Raw genomic sequence first — 19,820 nt, 5'->3', positions numbered from 1 at the left:
GGAATCATTAATCCCACTTTACGCACAAGGAAACTGAGGCACAGAAATGGTTTTATAGTCACTCAGCCAGCAAGTGGCAGAGCTAGAGTGTAAATCCAGACAATATGGTGCCTTAGCTCACACTTCTAACCAATTATACTGTTGGAACAGCATACTGGTATCTTTAGAACTATTTCCTTCAGCCATAATAGTGTTAAAAAATTTTTTTAACGCTTTTAGGAAGGATATTTAAGTATAGAACAGCCCCCAGTGTTTTATACCTTCTTATTATACACACACATTTACTACCACCTGCCAAACTACTCCTTTTTGGCATGTGGCATTTCTATTACTGAGGGCCTAATTAAATCTCACTATAAATATTTTCCTTTTCAGCCTTTGAAAGTTCCCATGTTAACTCTATCTCCTCCAGTAAGTGCGTTGCAGTTTTCACTCATAAACACTTTCAGTCGCTAGTGTATTATAAGCTCAAATGAATAAAACACCTAGTAATGATTAAAATGAACCTCATGACAAATCATAGCAATGAAAAGTCCTATATTTCCAATGAAAATGGGAAAGGTGCTAATAAAGTCAGGTGTTTGTTGGAGTGCCTTTTGATTTATGGATCTTTGCTCTATTCAGTTTGTCAAATAAGAGCTGACAAAATTATTGCTTTCCACCCCCCAAAAAGTACTCACAGAAGCACATCACTTATTTGAAAAAACAGTTCCATTAGTTAGTTACAAAATTTAATTGTAAGGATCAAACAGTGGTTATTGGTCAAACCAATCGACATTAATAGCTTTGAAGTGTGCAGAAGCTAGTTTTTAAATAAAGGTGACAAATACCAGTCAGATTCTTATTAACACTGTTCAGGATCTAAGCAAATGTGATTCTGGAAGTTGAATCCAAAAAGCTAAGAGAATCATAGTGCAATCATCAATAAGTAAACCAAAGACATAATTTTCTAAATCATTTTTAAACAGAATAAATTCTAGTTTTTAAAAAAGTTTAAAGCTACATAAAACTCAAAGTAATCTAACTATTTTCTACCTGAGATCAAAACAAGTTTCTTTTTTCCTATCTAAACAATTCTTGGCATTGAGGTAAATCTGAATTCACGTGATATACTTTGTCAAACTTTTCCAAAAAATTTTAAGCCCTGCTGTAGAGAGAAATTCTCATAATATATATACATATTTACATATTTCTTCTTCAAAGACTAATGACAAATTTATGAGGTTAATAGGCCTGTAATGGGACCATGATACTATTAATAATATGAAAATAAAAAGCCATTCATTTATACCATGTGTTCCTATATGGTGCAATATGAAATGGGATCATAGAATCTATGTACATAGATGAACCACCAAGAGTTCAGAAATTAAGCTCACTTTAAGAAAACTCATTCTGTTATTTGAAGCAGAGGTTGCAAAGTTGTGATGTATAACAAAAATATTGTGTATACAGGCTCCAAAACCAAGCATTGGCCTAAACTGGCAAAAACTGCAACTTAAACAGAAATTAAAACCAACTAGATCTTCACTGTGGTTATGCAACTTTTGGCTTTAGGGTCTGCAGGTTTTACTGAGGTAACAACCTCTTATCTCTTGCCTCTCCTCCTTGTGCCTGCCCCTACTGCCCCCAGCCTTTGACATGGCTGTCTTTGGCAATGCTTCCAAAGTTTCAAAGCAGAAGAACTTGCTAAGTAAATGGAAAGAATGAAAAATAACATTATATATGATGTATGAAAACCAACCTAAGAGTATGGACTGAGAAAGAAAGTACTAGAAGGAAAACTAAGCCACAGTCTACCCTCAAGGGAAAAAGAGAAAATAAAAGAATAGGGGGGCTGTTACTCCTAGATCTTCTTCCACATCATCTCCCGATTAGAAGAGTGTGGAACCAAAATTTCAAACTCTGGAAAGGTAATGACTGAAGGAGGAGCTAGGGAAGTGAATAAATGATAAAGAAGTACAGCAGTAGCTTTAGCTGTCAATGAGTTTCTTTGCTCTGGCATTGGCATTGTCAATACGATCTTTGTTGGTGTCAGCCTGGAAAAAAGAAAAATACACCCGCATTACTTCACAAGATAAGCTGCTCTAAGAAACATTAAATTTCATGTACTTAGAGTAACTGACACATTGAGAAAATTCAGGAAATAGTCCAAGCCACATTACAAAACTCATTTTGGGCAAGAAGTGACAGAATATCAAATTCATTTGGAAAAACCTGGGTGTATAAACATGACAAAGATATAACAGAAGAAGTTGCCAGTATTTCATGAGTTCTATAACATTTTTTTTCATAGTTTAACATGTCTGAAACTAGGATGCATCTTATAATCAATGGCATGTAGATGCAGTGAAAATATAATGCTCTTCTCTGCTATAGATCTGGACCTTGTGGGAGTCCCCTGAACTGAATCATAGAATCTCATCTGGAGCTAGCCTAGATCTCACCCAGAGACTGAAATAACCTACCCCAAGATCTGTGGAACAGATGTATCACCATCCATATCAATATGTAAGTTAAAATGATGGGTAATATGTAGCCTAAACCCATGTAACAGCATTGAAAACATCTTATGAACCATTGTTTGCCTCAATGAAATCCATCATAAGTGATTCAACAGAAAGCCAAGCTGAAAAACTTACCCCAACCTTTAAAGTATACTGAGATTTTAATGAAGTAACAATAAATAAGAACAGCTTTTAGATGTGACACAACCAAACACAGAACACAATTTCAGTATATTTTATATCATATGAAGTAACAAATAGCAACCACACTTTTTTGTTACTCTTGTTTTTGTGTGTCCACCCCATGAGAACCATTCTGCAGAACTGATTTTTACCTACTGACTCATGAGATTAAGATTCAGGAACTTACTAATTTGTTATTAGTTAACAAAATAAAATTCCAAAAGCTAACTCGCTCTTTCAGGGGAAAAACAAAAAAACAAAAAGAAAAACCCCGACAGCTCACAGAAAGGTTAGAGGAGATTGTGAGCTTCATGTGTGAAATTTTAAATAAAACCACTTCGTCCCAAGGTCTTGGTTTCAAAATGAACCAGTTGAGTAAGACAGGAGGACTCGACTATTGTTTTTCAATGTGTTAGAACTCATCAAAACTGCAAGGCCTGTGAGGACAGGATCTTACCCCTATTGCTCTCCCCCAGAGCATCTAGCACAGATGTCTATTACTAAACACTATACCGGATGTCTCATTTTCCTGTGGCACTAAAAAGCTCTTACCTTTTCTGTGATCCGTTCTATTTGTCGATTTTGAGCATCAATCTCATTGCCTATGTCCAGGGCCATGTTTTTTAGATTTCCTAGGATACTGCCCACTTGAGTCAGGTTCTCTTCCATTTCATCTTCCCTGGCATCATTTGTTATACTATCACAAAAAGATAGTTAATTCAGTACTTTGGGGTGAATTAGAAATGGAGTGAGTCTGGATTTAGTTTTTATAAAAATAAGTAACCAAAATGACCTCAGCAAGTGTTGGACCCAACAGATGCAGGTTACCATTCTTGGGAAACATTCCATAGTAAAAATGGAAAGACTAATCCAAGAGAGCACAACATCTTAAAGCCATTTAAGATTAAGAAGTAACTTTAGGATAGTGGTTTTTCAAAGTGTAATTCCCAGCATAACCTGGGAACTTGTTAGACATGAAAATATGCTAATTCTCACACTCCACTCCAGATCTCCTCAATCAGAGACTGGAAGGCACCCCAGCGATCTGTGTTTTAATAAACCTCCCAGGTGATTCTGATGCATGCTTAGGTCTAAAGAACTACTGCTCTAAAATAAGGGTTGCAGAATCCTGGCCCAAAGCCAAATCTGGCCTGCCTTCTGAATTTATAAATAAGGTTTTATTTGAACACAGCCATGCTCATTTGTTTATCTATTGTTTATGGCTGCTTTTACCCTACAACAGAGTTGAGCAGTTGAGTAGTTGTGACTGAGACTGTATGGCCTGTAAAGTCTGAAATATTTACTATCTGACCTTTTACAGATATCCTTATAGGGATTTGGTCGACTCCTACTCTAGATGATACATTTTAAAACACATCTTCTTATTTACAGAAGTAAAACATGATTACTTGAATAATTTGGAAAGTACTTTACAAAGAAAAGTTAATCCATCCTTGAATGTCAACAATCCCAGTCACCATTTTGTCAGAAGGCAAATATTAAAATGGAATAAGGGACTTCGCTGGTGGTCCAGTGGTTAAGCCTCCCCGCTTCCACTGCAGGAGGCACGGGTTCGATCCCTGGTCGGGGAACTAAGATCCCACACACCCCCACATGCTGTGCGGCCAAAAAAAATTTAAAAAAATCCAAAAAAAAAAAGGAATAAATGCTATTTCTAATTAATAAGTTGGGGTTCATGCATAATTACACCCAGTCTCCAGAGACAACCATTCATTTAGGAAAAGAATAAAAATATCGGGAAGAGCTGGCATACCGTTTAATGTATCCGCCGCTGGCTGCTCCTGTGGTTGCTTGCTGAGGCTGACCATTTGTCACTCGGCCTGGCTGCTTAGATACTACATTGCTAGGAGAGTTGTCTCCACCATCTCTCCATGTTGCCTTATAGACTTTACTAGACTCAAAGTTCTTTGTCCTATATAAGAGTCAGGAGTGTAGAGAGATACCAAAAAGCAGGAAAGGGAGAAATGACATTATTAGTGCTTGTTACCTTAGGGATGCCCTAGCACCCTTAGAATAAAAGCTACATGCAGCTAGATCTAGATTATCTACACTATGCTCCATCACAATCTGGCATTGAAAAAGATGAACTGTGTAAGCCCACTAACATTAAAAACATTTTTTTAAAGGTTAAACTACTTCCACCAAATCTTCACTGAGCAGTTAGCAAGTACCAAAATGTAATTATTTGATTTTTCAGGTTCTCCTAGCCTCTGACACTCTCCAGAAAAGAGGTTAATGGACACTAGGAAAAAAATTCCTTAGGAAAGGTGCTCTGGGATGCCTTAATGGTTCCTTGGAAGCGTCTCAGATGTTGATGAGGGATGGAAGAGAAAGAAGGCTGAGTGGGCAGTACTTAGACCTCAGTTGCTCACTTACTTAAACTGTAGTAGTTTCAGCTGATCTGTTTTTTAAAGTTAGAATTGTGCATTAAATTTTTTTAAAAAGGTTTCTTTGGGGGGTGGTGGTGATGTGATGAATTGGGAGATTGGGATTGACATATATACTCTAATATGTATAAAATGGATAACTAATAAGAACTTGCTGTATAAAAAATAAAATTTTAAAAAAGTTATTATAAAAAAATTTTTTTTAAGAAAGGTTTCTTAAGAAACAAACATTATGAAGGAAAGGCAATGAATGAGTTCTTTGGCTACAATGGTACCAGTTACAAATCCTTTGGTTTAGGACTTTTTCATTTAAGAGTTTACTGTTCCACCTTAAAAAAAAAAATGATCCTAAATCCAAGCCTCTTAAAAATAGAAGCATATGTTTAGATTAACTGACATAGCTAAAAATCAGCCAAAGCCAGAATTTTACCGTGGGATTTACTATTTGAACTGGTATAAATGGCAAGAAAAAGAACCTAGTAAAATGACTTTTAAGTGGCTGTTACAAAAAACACAAATAAAACTTTTTCTTACTGATTATTTGGCTAGGTAAAGTTTCCACTCACACAATTTTAGTTTTTGCTTTTCTATAAACAAAAACAAAGTAATATATGGCTATAACATTGGTTTCTGATTTATTCCACATGATACATTAATGAGGAAGTTTTGAAATCGCAAAAGCAAAGGAGAGATTTTAGGAAAGCAGTGGCTCCTTTCTTAATAGGATCCTGTGAGGATTCATGTTTGGCAAACCTAGAATTGGATCTTAGACCTTAATCATCAATGCCACAGAAAGGGTACTATATGTTTAATAAATCAATCTATTTAGTTATTAATAAGCCATGTTAAATCCTTCCTGGAACAAGGTGGGATACACATTATTTAGTACTACTTTTTTTTTTTTGGTTGCATCGGGTCTTAGTTGCGACACACAGGATCTTCGTTGAGGCATGCGGGAGCTTTCCTTGCAATGCGCGGGCTTCTCTCTAGTTGTGGCGTGCAGGTTTTCTCTTCTCTAGTTGTGGAGTGCAGGCTCCAGGGCACGTGGGCTCTGCAGTTGTGGCGCTCAGGTTCCAGAGTGTGTGGGCTCTGTAGTTTGCAGCACGCGGGTTCTCTAGTTGAGGTACACGAGCTCAGTAGTTGTGATGTGCACTTAATTGCCCCGTGGCATGTGGGATCTTAGTTCCCTGACCAGGGATCGAACCCGCATCCCCTGCATTGGAAGGCAGATTCTCTACCACTGGACCACCAGGGAAGTCCCTGATATACACATTATTTAAATGAATATTTATAAATAATTTCTGTTTAGTAAAAAACCCATTTACGTGTATTCTTTGTTAATAAGATGGGTCTCAGGCAAAATTCTGAAGCAGAGTAATAGCAACCAAGTAAAATAAACAACATATAAGTTTATCAGAAAGTTAACCAGAAATATTAATAGAAGTAATATAAGTGAGGCTTTTATCAGGATGTTAGACTGTAAAACAGGTCAAAGATTGAAGGCTGGAATTCTAATGTCACTAAATAATAAGACACTGTGCTTCTGAGAGTCTTAGCACAGAAGCACTGGGTTGGGACAGACTTGTGGGCTCTTGGTCTAGTAAGGGATATACACATGCTCCAACCTCCTCAACCTTAAGAAATAATATTTGAAATTCCTTCAACTTCTGAGAATTCTTCCTTCAATTAGATATAAGGGGCATAAGATGCAAATGAATTGTTTTAACATGATATTGTGAATGAGGTTCAATTAAAGCATAGTTTATAAATAATCAGACTGGTTATCAAACCCTTCTCCCTTTAAGAGGACTGGATCTTTGATGTTCTTCCAATATCAAGGGGAAAAGGTACAAAAAGCTGACTTGAATTGTCACATTTATTTTCAAATGGATTGGGGAAAAAATCTCTGCACTACTTTTTCATGCAGTTTTGACATGCTCTGCATGTTTATAAAGCAGTGATTTTTATATGCTGTTGATTTCATATCTTCATCCTTGTGATAGTTCCATGTCTCTTTCAGCATCTCTACTCCAGGTAATAATGCCTTCTGCTTGCTCAAGGTCCTGCCACATGCTGTTACCCTGGAGCTTCTCCCACTGAGTTGTAAAACCCTTAAAGACACCTGTTTTTAAGGGCATTGTCAGAGAGCTGAGTATCTAATAAAAACAATGGTTTTAATCTAATTTGTCTTCCTTCAAAGGGTCTTAAGTACTTTAAAAGGTAGCATTTCCTAAACTTGACTGAGCACCAAAGTGACCTGGATGATTCTGAATACACAGATGTGTATTTCAGGCTACATTCTGAAAATTCTACTTCAATTTTTGTCTGATGGAGCCTGGGAATCTTCTGTTATAACTATGATTTTATTTAAATTCAATAGATCATTTAGCTGCCCAACCAGGAAAAGAAACACTGTTCTAAGAGACATCCAATCTGTTGTAGAAGGAATATTTTAGATTACTATGGTAGTACACCTTAGTATTACTATATATTGGGACACTGAGGAATTAATCTGGAGGAAGTGAACGTATACATAAGGTTTTTTTTTTTAAGCCACAAGATTTAGAGTAAATTGACTTGAATCCCAATCCTAGACCTGTCATTCAGTAGCTACAGAACCTTATGCAAATTTCCATCTCTGAGCATCTTTTCCTTATATGTAAAACTAAGATGATAACAGTACTTAATAAGTCACAGGGCTGTTGATAATAGATGTAAAATTGTTCTGTAAAGCATTAGACAATTTTTTTTTTTTTTTTCAGTATGCGGGCCTCTCACTGCTGTGGCCTCTTCCGTTGCGGAGCACAGGCTCCGGACGCGCAGGCTCAGCGGCCATGGCTCACGGGCCCAGCCGCTCCATGGCATGTGGGATCTTCCTGGACTGGGGCACGAACCCGTGTCCCCTGCATCGGCAGGCGGACTCTCAACCACTGCGCCACCAGGGAAGCCCAGACAAATATTTTTGTTCTTTGGTTTCAACTCAACCTGATCCTTAGTTAAAAGTTCATGTCTTTAATTGCACAGATTACCAATTGGCATGTTTATTCTTATAGCCCATTAACATTCCCTAGCTTTGAGATCTACAAGCAGCCGAATATAGTTGGAATATAGCTATATAAAAAGACATCTAGGGCTTCCCTGGTGGCGCAGTGGTTGAGAGTCTGCCTGCCGATGCAGGGGACATGGGTTCGTGCCTTGGCCCGGGAAGATCCCACATGCCGCGGAGCGGCTGGGCTCGTGAGCCAGGGCCACTGAGCCTGCGCGTCCGGAGGCTGTGCTCCGCAGCGGGAGAGGCCACAACAGTGAGAGGCCCGCGTACCGCAAAAAAAAAAAAAAAAAAAGACATCTAGGCCAGGGTTGTTTCTGGTCTACAGTAAGAAAGAAATGGTTCTGATTTGCAACAGAACTCTTCTGCATAACAAAATTAACAGCCCCTCTGGGAAGAAATTAGATTTCATAATAAAATGCTTAAGCAAATTTGTGGTAGATTTTAATGCAATTAAGAACTCCATCTAGAAAGTTAGATTTACCCCTGACTGTCAGTTTTGAAGAGTTTAATAATCTTTAACTACTACATTTTTTCAGATAAATATCACATTCAAAAATGGCATGTTTGAAATAAGAATTTGAAATATCCCTTAAGAAGCTGCTATAAATGTAGAAAACAAGTATCAGGATATGAACACAGTAACTTTAACAATTTCTTTTTTGAGTTTTGGTTGTCAACATTAGTACTAACTGAATAAAATAGCAAAAAGAAAGCCCAAGCTGGGGGGCGGAGGGTGGGGAGAGAGGTGATCAGGTTATAGGAAAGAAGAAAAAGAAGGGCAAGAAACAAAGGGTAGAAATCAAACAATTTTCTAACATTTAACCATGGTATTCATAGTCCCCATAAAGATCCAAAATTTAGGAGTCAAACATTATAATAAACAGTAGGCTGACTAGAGGGTTAACTTCCATAAAAAAATTAAGATTAGTTAGCTCTGCATTAGTTCAGTACGAAACCACAGCAAGCTAACACATGACATAATAGGTATTATGGAACAGATGATAATATATACAAAGAGGGTAAACCCTCATTTAAAAAAAGGAGATAACTAGATATGGCAACATTTTAAATTTATATCCCACCTTGTTCCAAATGGCATTTAAGATGACTTACATTGGCAGTTAATTCCTCAATTTGGTAGTGGCCTAAATCATGGGGAATCCAAAATCATTAGAAGCAATACTTCAAGAGAGGAAATACTGATTCTGGAACCAGAAAGGAGTAGGAAAACTTAACAGAAGAAAGGAAGCTGAAATCAAAGTCTATGTATTTAGCCTGAATTCCCTTGCCTTTGATCAGAACTAGAATGCAGCAATTCTCTACAAAGATCAACCTATTTAAAACTTCTTAGGAAACTTTAGGGGTGTTTTTACTTTTATAATCTTAAGTGTTTTTTAGCAAAAACTTAGTATCAGAGCCATTAGTCAAAGGGTGGTATTATAAATTAAGATCCTTTCGTCAATCCATCTTCTGGCAGACAGCACTCATCAAGAACAAATTCACTTTACATTACACACCACAGCACAGCTTTTAAGAGTCTCTACCATTCACAAAATCCATGCACATGCACAGAAAAGCCATTTGAAGCATCACCTTTAGATAGCAGGTTAACAGCCCAAATTGCGCCACAAGACTGCATCTTAAAGTTCCCTTTGATCAGTTACTGAGCTCAGCTTCTGATGTTAAATCTTCATTTTTAGTAAGCATATTAGAAAGGAAGAGATTAGGTGAGAGAATGAAATGCAGAAAACAGTGAATGCCAATCAAACAGAACAGAAACAGGTTTAGTTTTCAAAGCATAATGCATTTAAATTCCTGCCTGGTTTCATAGAAACAACCAACATCTGAGAATCTAGATAAAAAGAAAAACATGAAAACTATTTAAACCAGAGCATACTTCGTTTTTCCTAAGAAAGTCTGAATGATGATATTCTGTCCTAAAATTATGAAAATTAACATGAAGAGAAGGCAAATACTTTGTATCTCGAGTGAGTAGGATGGAGGAAGCACTCAAATGTTGACTAAAATACAGTAATTCAATATTTATTTTAACTAGTCAGAGTTGAATATTTACATTTTAATATGACGTAAGATTCAATAGTATAAAACCTGTAGTACCAATTTTCAACTTCTCTAGTAAGTGGTCCAGAAATACCAACCTATCTTCAAACTATGTGCCAATATGTTTGACATTTTAAGCACAGAATGAAGAGAGGCAGGTTAAGACAGAGGAATACTTTGTCTGACAATGGTTAAAGTGGGACATCAGGCAGTTTACTATTCTGAGACTTCCCATTTTAAACCTGCCTCTTTTTAAACTCGTTAATTAGAATTACAACTTATCAAAGTTACTGACAAAGGGACTTCCCTTGAGGTCCAGTGGTTAGGACTCGGGTGCTTTCACTGCCAGGGGCCTGGGTTTGATCTCTGGTAGGGAACTAAGATCCCGCAAGCAGTGTGACGCGGCCAAAACAACAAAACAAAACAAAACAAAAAAACCCCAAACTTACTGACAAAGATATAGGATTTTTAATAAGGATCTGTTCTATTTTGCTTTTAGGATTCAAATAGTAGCAAGCTAAAAGAATGACATTTATTCACAATTTTAAAGTTTAATCCTGGTAGTCTGTTTTCAAATTCTAGTAGTCCTTTAAAAAGAATTAGCTAAAATTAAAATTCGCTTCTAATATAGGGTTCTGTTAAGTGAAGCTATTTCCATGTCTTATTAGAAAAAGATCTGCTGATATGGCTTTAATGAATACTACTAAAAAAAGAAATCTCAAAGAACAAATCTACTCAAGACATTTTCTATATAGTAATGCATCTAACAAAAGCAACAACAAAAAGGTTCATTCTTTTCTTGCCAGTCAAGCAATGTAGCATACAGTTAAAAACTAGGGCTCTGCCTGGTTTTGAATCTCAGCTCTTCCACTTGTTAGTGTAGCCTCCTTATGCCTCTGTTTCCCCATATGTAAAATGGTGATAATAAGAGGAACTATCTCATATTAAGGGTATTGTAAGGATTAAATTTAAAGTGCTCAGGATAGTAAGAGCCTAAATTAATATACAGGCTCACAACTCTCATGCAAACCTTTGGATGTGAGACATTTTGAGCAGTACCACACAATCACATACATCAATATTTCTGCAGTGAAACAGATTAACATTTATGCTAAGTGTAATAAAGACTATTAAATAGCTTCAGTTCAGGTTACATCTCGTAGCCTAATTAATAAGTTGTGGCACTACATTCCGAAAAAAACAAACGTTTGGCTCTCAGAGTTTTTTAGATTTCTAAATGGCAGATAGGAGACTGTGGACCTGAGTTGTTATTACTAGTACCAGAATTAGTACTAGCTTTATACAGAAGACTAAGATACCGTCTCTGCCTTTAAGAAGCTCATGTTATGGCTATTTATATGATAAGCCTAACTGAAACACAGATTAGCAGATTAAGCTTAGAAAGATCACGCCCCTGGCAGGAGTGAAAATAGATAAAGCTGAGGACAAGAGATACCATAGAGGGCAAGGACTCAATGGTGTAAAGGAGAGATGGATGGAAGGGAGGCAATTAAAATCGGAATATTTAAAGTGAAACACTACTCTCTCCTCTTCAGAGAACAAGTGTTCTGTTATAGGAGCCCCTTGATTCCAACTGTTAAGAAGTGCTTTCTTCTCTTGACCCACTAGGAAAGGGCTCTGCTGAGGTTAGAGGCTGACGACAGACTGCTTCAGGACCATACTCTACCTTCTCTCTCAGACTGTCCAAGAAAATCCTGCCTATGCTTGTCTGAGTACACAAAGAAAAATAAAATTAATACTTATGTAGCTCCATTTCCCACTTTTTATGATATCAGACCACCTTATTCCCTGCTCTTCCTACTCATCAGAGATAATTTGCTCTAGGTTCTAGGGAGGACTTCCTCTTCCTTGCTCTTCTCTTAATATGTATCTCAATGAAGTTCATTTACTTTTTCCCCTGAACTCTTCCAAGAGGGTACATAGAACACAGGAGAAAAGTGCAAGTAAGTTTGCAAAACATAGTTAAAAAAAGAGTTTAGATTTAAAAAAATCTGTGCATTTCAAACTTGTTTGCTGAAAGTAATCTGCTAAACCCTGATTCGCAGGTCATAGTTATTAAAATATGCACTTTTGGAGAGTCAACCAAGGTCTAAACAGGTCAACAGACTTGTCTTTCTTAGCTTCTTATGCCCAAAACAAACACTAAAGTTGACCAACAAGTAATTTAACTCTATTTTCTCCAGTAGAAATGGCACAGAGAATGCTGTCACATGAAACACTTATCTGAAAGCATGACAGAGCAAAACCTCCTCCATTCCTAACTCCTTTGAGGAGTAAACAAATGCTGAGAGTCTGTAAACCTTCGTATCTCATTTTTGGTTTACCACACCAGCTGAGACAACTGGATGGAAGCAGTAATGCTTACAAAGCTCTTTAAAAATGAATACTCTCAGCAGAAAGGATAGTCACTCAATCTCCAGACAACGTCATTTCAGCCAAAGGTAAAGTTCAAAGTTGCTTTGTTAATGACTCCTCATCTTTGTCTGAATACATGTACTTTTGTCAACACCATGGAGTTTGTATTATCCAAGATTAAGTAGAGAATTTAAATGTTAATAATAAAGTCACTAAAAAGAATGAATTCCTTTCTGTCAAGTATAATCTCATATACTATACACAAATAATTTGAAGACTTTTCATCTCCTAGTTTACTAGAGGCCTCAAATCTTCAGAGTCTTCTTTAATGTTTCCTTCTTCATGTTTGATATATAATCAGTTGATTTAACGTGAATTTTTTTGACTTACATTTTTCTCTCTAATCTTGATGATAAAGTTATACCCCACAGGCCTAGTTTACAAAAGGTTCCTAACTAGTTTCTTGGTGTGCAGTTATATACTCCAATCAATCAACCCCTTAGGCTGGCATTCAAAGTTCCTCTATTGCCTACTTATGTATTATTTTCCACTTCTCATCTATGTGAATCATGTAGTACAGTTAAGTCAAGCTCCTCTGTAATCTTTATTTAAATTAAATCTTCCACAGGAAATGTCTTCCCACTTCTTTCATGTCCATCCAGATCTTTCTAGTCATTCAGAGCCCATCTCAAGTCCTATCTCTCCTATAAGATGGTCTCCAAACCAACCTTTATCAGTTCTATACCTTTAGCCTCAGTTGGTATCACATGATCTAGCCCTAGATTTATATAGTTCTTACTTTTTGCTATTCTCTCTCATATAGCCAACCACCTGGTAAGTCTTTTGAAGCCAGGATCCAAGTCCTTTATTCCCTTGACCATCCCTCATGTGCCTACCACAGAACATATATTTTGTTAATTCTCCTTATTTGAAGGGAAAAGACACTAATTCTATCCTGCTCTGTATTACCCAGATGTATATTTCCTAACCTTTTCTTGTATTATTAAAAAATGAAATTGGGACTTGATCGAAAGATTGATCAAATTTAAGCGATGGTTTGCAGTGAACATGCCCATTTATACAAAAAGTTTGATCTGACTGAAGGAGAAACAGCTTCACTTGATCTAACAAAGTTCCTTATTTAGGCCCTGTCATACTTATTGGGAGGTGGGGAGGGGTGTGCTCTCACTTTAGATTTATTTGAAAAAGGTCTTGATTTATCAACTCACCTATTACAGGGGCATACACAAAGGCCACAGCACTTGTTTAGTTCTGTTAAAGTCTTCTCTGCTTCTCTCATGTCTTTGTTTATTTGGTCCATGCCTTCTTCTACGCGTTTTAGTTGTTCTAAGAATAAGTTGTGGAAGTTACATTTTGTGTTACATTCACGGTGCCAACCAGAAAACGCCATTATGATGGAACAGCAAAAACTTTAACCTTGAATCCACCAATAACCCATCACAGTGACTGTATCAGGGCCAGATGGTATTACAGACTGTCCAGAATGAAAATAGTCTTTCACATACTGATCCTGGGGCACCTGGCCTCTGACTGTGGAAAGATTTGTTCTAAAGAAATTTGTATAATAGGAGCATGTGAGGATTGGTTTAGACATCACTTCTGCAACCAAATTAAGTGTACTGTGACTAGACCAGATCCCCCACATTTCTATTATTGGATAGGCTCAAAACCTGAAGGCTGTCATAAGATTAATAAAAACTAGACCAGATTGCTCAGGGCCAAATCAAACAGAATGTTTCCAAGCCTGCCTGAATCTGACCTATTTAAGGACTTAACTTGATTTCTGAAAATGGTGCAAAAATATCATAATGTCTAGTTCATGTACGACCAATACACACAATAAGCCCTGCTAAATAATAAATACTTGGTATACAATGGGGTATTGTGGCCCCCACCTCAAATAGGCAACAAACATGATATAATTCAAATCAGCAGAAAAGAAGTAAAATGTCACTCTTATCTTACAAAGGGAAGGTACTCCCAAAGGCTTAATTAATTTTATACACGGCTGATTTGAAAAGGCTTTCTGGCATCCTAAATCAAATCAAGAATTTCTGCCAATGACTGCAACTCACCCCCTTGTTCATCCAGCGTAGTGATAGTCTTGATTCCTGCATCCTGAGACTAAAAGAAGGGAAAAACGCTGAGAGCACAGCAAAATAAAAACAAAACAGAAACAGAACCTACAAAGTCTGAAAAACAGCAAGAGAGAATCATTAGAAACTTAAGTTTCTCAGAGGACTAGAGCTACAGAGGAAACTAATCTCCCCAAACCAACACACTTTAACATATTAACCCCCCAAAATAAGTCGCAGACTCATGGTGAATTGTCTTCCTTGTCATATTCCAATACTATCAATTAGAAAAACAAAAAGGCCCATTACTGCATGGTTTGACAATTTCAGCAATTGCTGGTTTCAAATAATAAAGCTTATTGATACAATACCCTTCTGATTCTTAACAGTAATTCCAGCCTGTGCTATCAGAATCCCTTCTATACAGTTACTATACTTAACTTGATGATTAAACACCTTCTTACCTCAATGGCTAAACCCAGGATTCTCCTTGTACTTTCCAGAGACTAGGAAAAAACACAGAGTTTCAGCATTCTACAACAATTCCCTTACCCCCCCCCGCCCAAAATCTGAACACAGGCCATATTCATAATGCTACTCTATTTTTAAAGATTGCCAGCCCACCCACCTCTCCCTTTAAAACAAAAAAAGAAAGCTTATTACTATAATTTTGGTTACTTTCTTCCTAACAGATGGTCCTTAAGAGAAAATTTGGAAGGTGAAGTTAATGGGATTTATAAAAAATTTAATGTAAGCAGAAATCTAGGTATATTACACAGATATTAGAAAATTCTGTTAAAATTAAATGTCAGAATTCCTCAAATCTAGAATATCTTTGTTGTAAGTAACTGTTCAGTAATGACTAAAAAAAAAACAAAAAAAACATACAAATTGTTTTCACTTATTTAGCTTTTTGATGAGTTGAAAAAATAAGGAGCTAGTAATGGCGCTCTAGAGCAAATGCATTCTTTGATATAAAGAGACTAGGAAGAAGCCAAAATGGTCTTCTAAGAAGGTCCTCTCATCCTTCCACTGTGAAAACTGAAAGAGAATTATTACTTATTCCAAGTAAAACCTTTACCTCATCAGTAACCTGGTTAGCCCTCAGCTGAATTTCTTCTGCTGACAGATTATCCATGATGAATTAAAACTTGATAGGTGGAGAAACTGAAATGTGGATATTCTGTAAGAATAAGGACACAAAAAACAAGTTTGTTTGAGCAAAGAGTGTATATTTATGGAATTTAGGATACTTGGAAAACACAGTAAAATAGCCTATCTTTATCCCTATCTATTTATCTGTCTGTCTATCTATCTACCTATCTATCTATATTTCAGGTGAAGAAATTAAGGCTGAGAGATGGTAAGTAAATGCTTAAATGCTAGTTATTACCAGAGGTGAAACTAAAACTCAGGTTTCAGGACTTCCAGTGAAGCACTGTTTCTAATAGGAAAGTGGTCCTTCTACTTTGAGAAGGAAGGCATTACTAGAAGACAAGCTTCAAGAAACTATTAAAATGAATTCCTGGTTGTACAATGTTCTTGGTACATTGTCTGAATATGGAAAAGCAATAAGGTGAAGAAGTTGAAGTTAGGTAGTGTTCCATTAGTAAAGTAACAAATTCAAAGTCCTGTGCTTGCAAAGCACAGGAAACATTCTAAAAATGTGCCAGTTGTCCAGGCTACTCATTGGAAAAAATGAAATACTTTCATTCTTAACAAGAAAAGGATAATGCTGATACAGAGAGCTCAGAAAAGACCTAGTTTTTATTAAGAGTAGACTCTCCCTTTCCAATTACTGTATGGTCTGTTATTTTAGTGAAGTCCCTAAGAAACTGTACAATTATTCTTCTATACTTAGTAACTTAGTAACTCATAGTAACTCAGGAAGTGATCTCACAGACATTCAAACTGCAACATAAAACTTTTTTTTTTAACATAAAACTTTTAATAGGTGAAGATTCCAAGAGTCCTGCCCTCTAATATTAACAGCGATACACTGTTGTATAGTATTCTTCTTTGAGCAGTCATGTGGAGTAATAAGCACTGTGTGACTTACCTAGGTTGTTTTCTTTTTACTACATTTGCTAGCTTCGTTATTAAAAATTTGAAAACCAATTTTACCATAGCCCTTTCTCAATGACACATATAAAAGTGTGGTTCACATTCTGGATTTATCCCCAGGGGACATGTGGCAATGTCTGGAGAATTTTTTGATTGCCAGGAGTTGGGGGGGGTAAGGAGGAGTAATGTTACTGGCATCTGGTTGGTAGAGGCCAGGGATACTGCTAAACCTCCTATAATGCTCCTTGGGACAGTCCCACAACAAGAATTATCTGGCCCCAAATGTCAAAGTGCTCAGGTTGAGAAATCCTGCCATGGAGTACACTCACTGACGAGCAGGGAACTTTGTTAACTTCTTAGTACTGAACACTTGGAGGGAAAGGATTTTATTATATCTTTGTACCTCTAACACCTAACAGGATCTGACAGTTCGTACCCCAGTAAATGTGTGCTGAATGAACAAATAAGTAGAAAAACAAGATGTACGCTCATTTAAGTGGATCTTAGAAACAAAGCTACATGTAATAGTAGCACAAAGCCTTCAGATCAACACTAGAACCACAAACCAAAAATTGCCATTACATGTGTATGATTTAGAATGGCCTGCTGGTCACATACAGATATTTTTAGTCACATCCGTAGCTAACCAACACTTTTATTAGAACCATCTAAACAAAAAGCGACAATATCCCATTCCTAGGACAGGAAGGCATTACATTTAGAGCCTTGTTTATAATTCTACTGTCATTGCTAACCATTTCAGGATTTAATTAAGATTTTGAGCCTTGATTAAAGACATTAATGTTCATAAAACTACTGTTATTAAAATTATTAAATTGCCAAAAGTTGCAAATTTAATCTCATAGCTTGTATGCCATAGTAGGACTGTGGCTCTGCCAAAAGGTTCATATACTAAGATACATAATCAAGATATAAAGGCCTCTCTTAAATTAAGAACTGATCATTCATTAGATATAAGCATAAACAGAACCACATGCTTTATTACCTTGCTAATTGTTTATGAGACTTTAGCTTTAATCACACATATGATTATGCTACAGTTTCTCTTCTGTCAATCTTTCATAGTTGTAATTATAAAAAGAAAAGGAAGTTCCTTTGTACCCTCCCACCGTTTTTGTATGCTTTTCCTTTCTATAATATCCCCATCTGCCTGCCCAGGCAGTCTCGTGCTTTCCCACACAAGGTTCCTTTCAAAGCCTGTCCTTCCTAGGCGGTACGCTCCAAAGTTATCTATCCCTCTCACGTGAAACTCCTAAATGCCCCACAGAGCAGAAAGTGTTAAGAAAAGCAATACACACTAATCAGTTAGTATCTGGAAATGACATCCCGATTAGGTTTTCCGATATAGTGTACTATGGGTAGGAAGATATTTTGGGAGTAAGGAAGCTCAGATCTCTCAAACTGTATAATTTTGTAATTCTACTCCTAGAAGTGATTCTTGCCAATTACAAGTCAATATCTGTTATTCTCCTAGTAACTATGAGCAAAACTCCATGTAGGTTCAAAGAGAGGCTTGAATGTAAAACTGACCTCTGTCAAACTTAAAGATTCCAAGAGTCCTTGCCTTTAACTATCAAAAAGGCAGATTAAAAAAAAAAAGGCAGATATAGCTGGGAAGCAGATGTGAAGAGTCACTCCTGGCATAGCAGTGGTGCCATGTTTTAGGACACACCTTTTAAGTGAACTCAAAGTGCTGCCTAGTACTTCTTTTTTTCCCTCCCTGAGCAGATGACACACAAACAAGAAACAGACTTCTGTAAAGTTCTCACATGTTTGGCATGCTGATATCAGGACAGAGCTGCCTAAGACTTCTCTACTCTGGATTTTTGAGGATGTTGAGCACATTATTATAGTAAATGGGAGTAAGTGAGACAAAGCAGAATTGTAAGGGGAAGGCCAAAGAGAGATAAAGAATAATACTCCCTAGGCTCTTTTAGCCTTTACTAAACTGCTCAGAAGTGTCAGGCAGGGTGCAAGCTAGAACTAGCTATATAGCTTTACTCGTATTTATTATCTCCAGAAGTTTTTCTCATGCAGTCAGGAAAGGCTATCCAGAATGGTAGAGTAAAGAGAATTAGAGAAGGGGCGGGGAAGGAAAAATGAAACATCACTTGACACAAAGATCCCATTAAACTCACTTTTCTTAGGTATAACCCAATAGATTAAATATCTGTGTCATTTTCCCAATGCTCCTGGGAACTTACGCTACATGTGCGCCTTTGAGATGAAAATGCAAGATTTTTCTCATTGCCTTTACACCCTATTTCCCTTACTATGGTTCATTTGGGCTTACTAGCAGACTCCTAGTTATCTTTCTTAATTTCTTTTCTATTATAAACCTTGGGGGGAGAGGGGAGGAAGAAATGCTCACTGAGCATGTACTATGTATCATATAACCATCTAAGTTATTTATATATGTCATTATGTCTGTTATACCACTTTATAGGTGGGGAAACTAAGGCTCAGTTTAAGTAAGTAATTTGCCCAAGGTGACCGAGTAAAGAGCAGATTTATTATTCAAGGCTGGATCAACTCTGAAACCAAGGCTAGCTCATGGTCTGGTAAATAGTCTTACTGTTGGATGTACCACCCCTTAATAAGATATGAGAACTGTTGAATGTAAGAATATAGGCTAAGCACTCTACCTGATGGCTCATTTCAAAATTTCAGATACTTTCTATAGTAATACCATGAAATCTTATCTCTTCCACAGACTCAAAGATGGTTAAACTGAAGGAAGAACTAGAAAGACCAGAGTAATCATGGCGTTCATCTGTTTTATAATAATTTAGAACCTGAAAAATATCTACATTAATTTAGAAAATGAAAATAATACTACTGGGAAGAAGGAATACAAAGTAAAAAGGACTCAGAACTTAATCAACAGGAGATCCACATGTCTTCATTGATAAAAATGGAGGGATACTCAGGAAGTAATGAAGAAATAGCACTTTAAATCACTGATTCCTGAAAAGACCAATATAAGAATGATTTTATAAAGTATTAACTCAGTTTATACTGGAAGGCAAGGATTTTGCATTAAAATATTCTACCA

At 36.7% G+C, this 19,820-nt stretch overlaps 2 protein-coding genes across 6 annotated transcripts in view; one reads left to right on the top strand and one right to left on the bottom strand.

The window, feature by feature from the left end:
- Positions 1–19,820, top strand: part of LRRC57 (leucine rich repeat containing 57) — a 27,871-nt gene extending 8,051 nt beyond the window's left edge. Inside the window, exons 6-8 of one of the 3 annotated variants that reach the window (XR_012330071.1) lie at positions 2,380–2,511; positions 12,416–12,670; positions 19,479–19,820. The gene's annotated coding sequence lies outside the window, so the exon portion shown is untranslated. Of the gene's footprint in view, positions 1–2,379; positions 2,512–12,412; positions 12,671–19,478 lie in introns of all 3 variants that reach the window. The other 2 variants (XR_002176424.1, XR_004525143.1) reach the window with 2 other exon arrangements.
- The window catches only part of SNAP23 (synaptosome associated protein 23), a 35,657-nt gene continuing 16,530 nt past the window's right edge, over positions 694–19,820 (bottom strand). For all 3 annotated transcript variants that reach the window (XM_019935355.3, XM_033851552.2, XM_019935356.3), the window contains exons 2-8: positions 15,762–15,863; positions 15,145–15,186; positions 14,681–14,729; positions 13,814–13,931; positions 4,465–4,623; positions 3,243–3,387; positions 694–2,039 (exon numbers count right to left, since the gene is read on the bottom strand). In XM_019935355.3, coding sequence (XP_019790914.1) covers positions 1,974–2,039; positions 3,243–3,387; positions 4,465–4,623; positions 13,814–13,931; positions 14,681–14,729; positions 15,145–15,186; positions 15,762–15,818 — 636 coding nt within the window. In that variant the 5' untranslated portion in view covers positions 15,819–15,863 and the 3' untranslated portion in view covers positions 694–1,973. The remainder of the gene's footprint in view (positions 2,040–3,242; positions 3,388–4,464; positions 4,624–13,813; positions 13,932–14,680; positions 14,730–15,144; positions 15,187–15,761; positions 15,864–19,820) is intronic.

The sequence above is a fragment of the Tursiops truncatus genome, chromosome 2 (genome assembly GCF_011762595.2).
Source record: "Tursiops truncatus isolate mTurTru1 chromosome 2, mTurTru1.mat.Y, whole genome shotgun sequence".
Classification (NCBI taxonomy): domain Eukaryota; kingdom Metazoa; phylum Chordata; class Mammalia; order Artiodactyla; family Delphinidae; genus Tursiops; species Tursiops truncatus.
The sequence above is the reverse complement of the archived record's forward strand: the minus strand, read 5'-3'. Positions and strand labels throughout refer to the sequence as shown.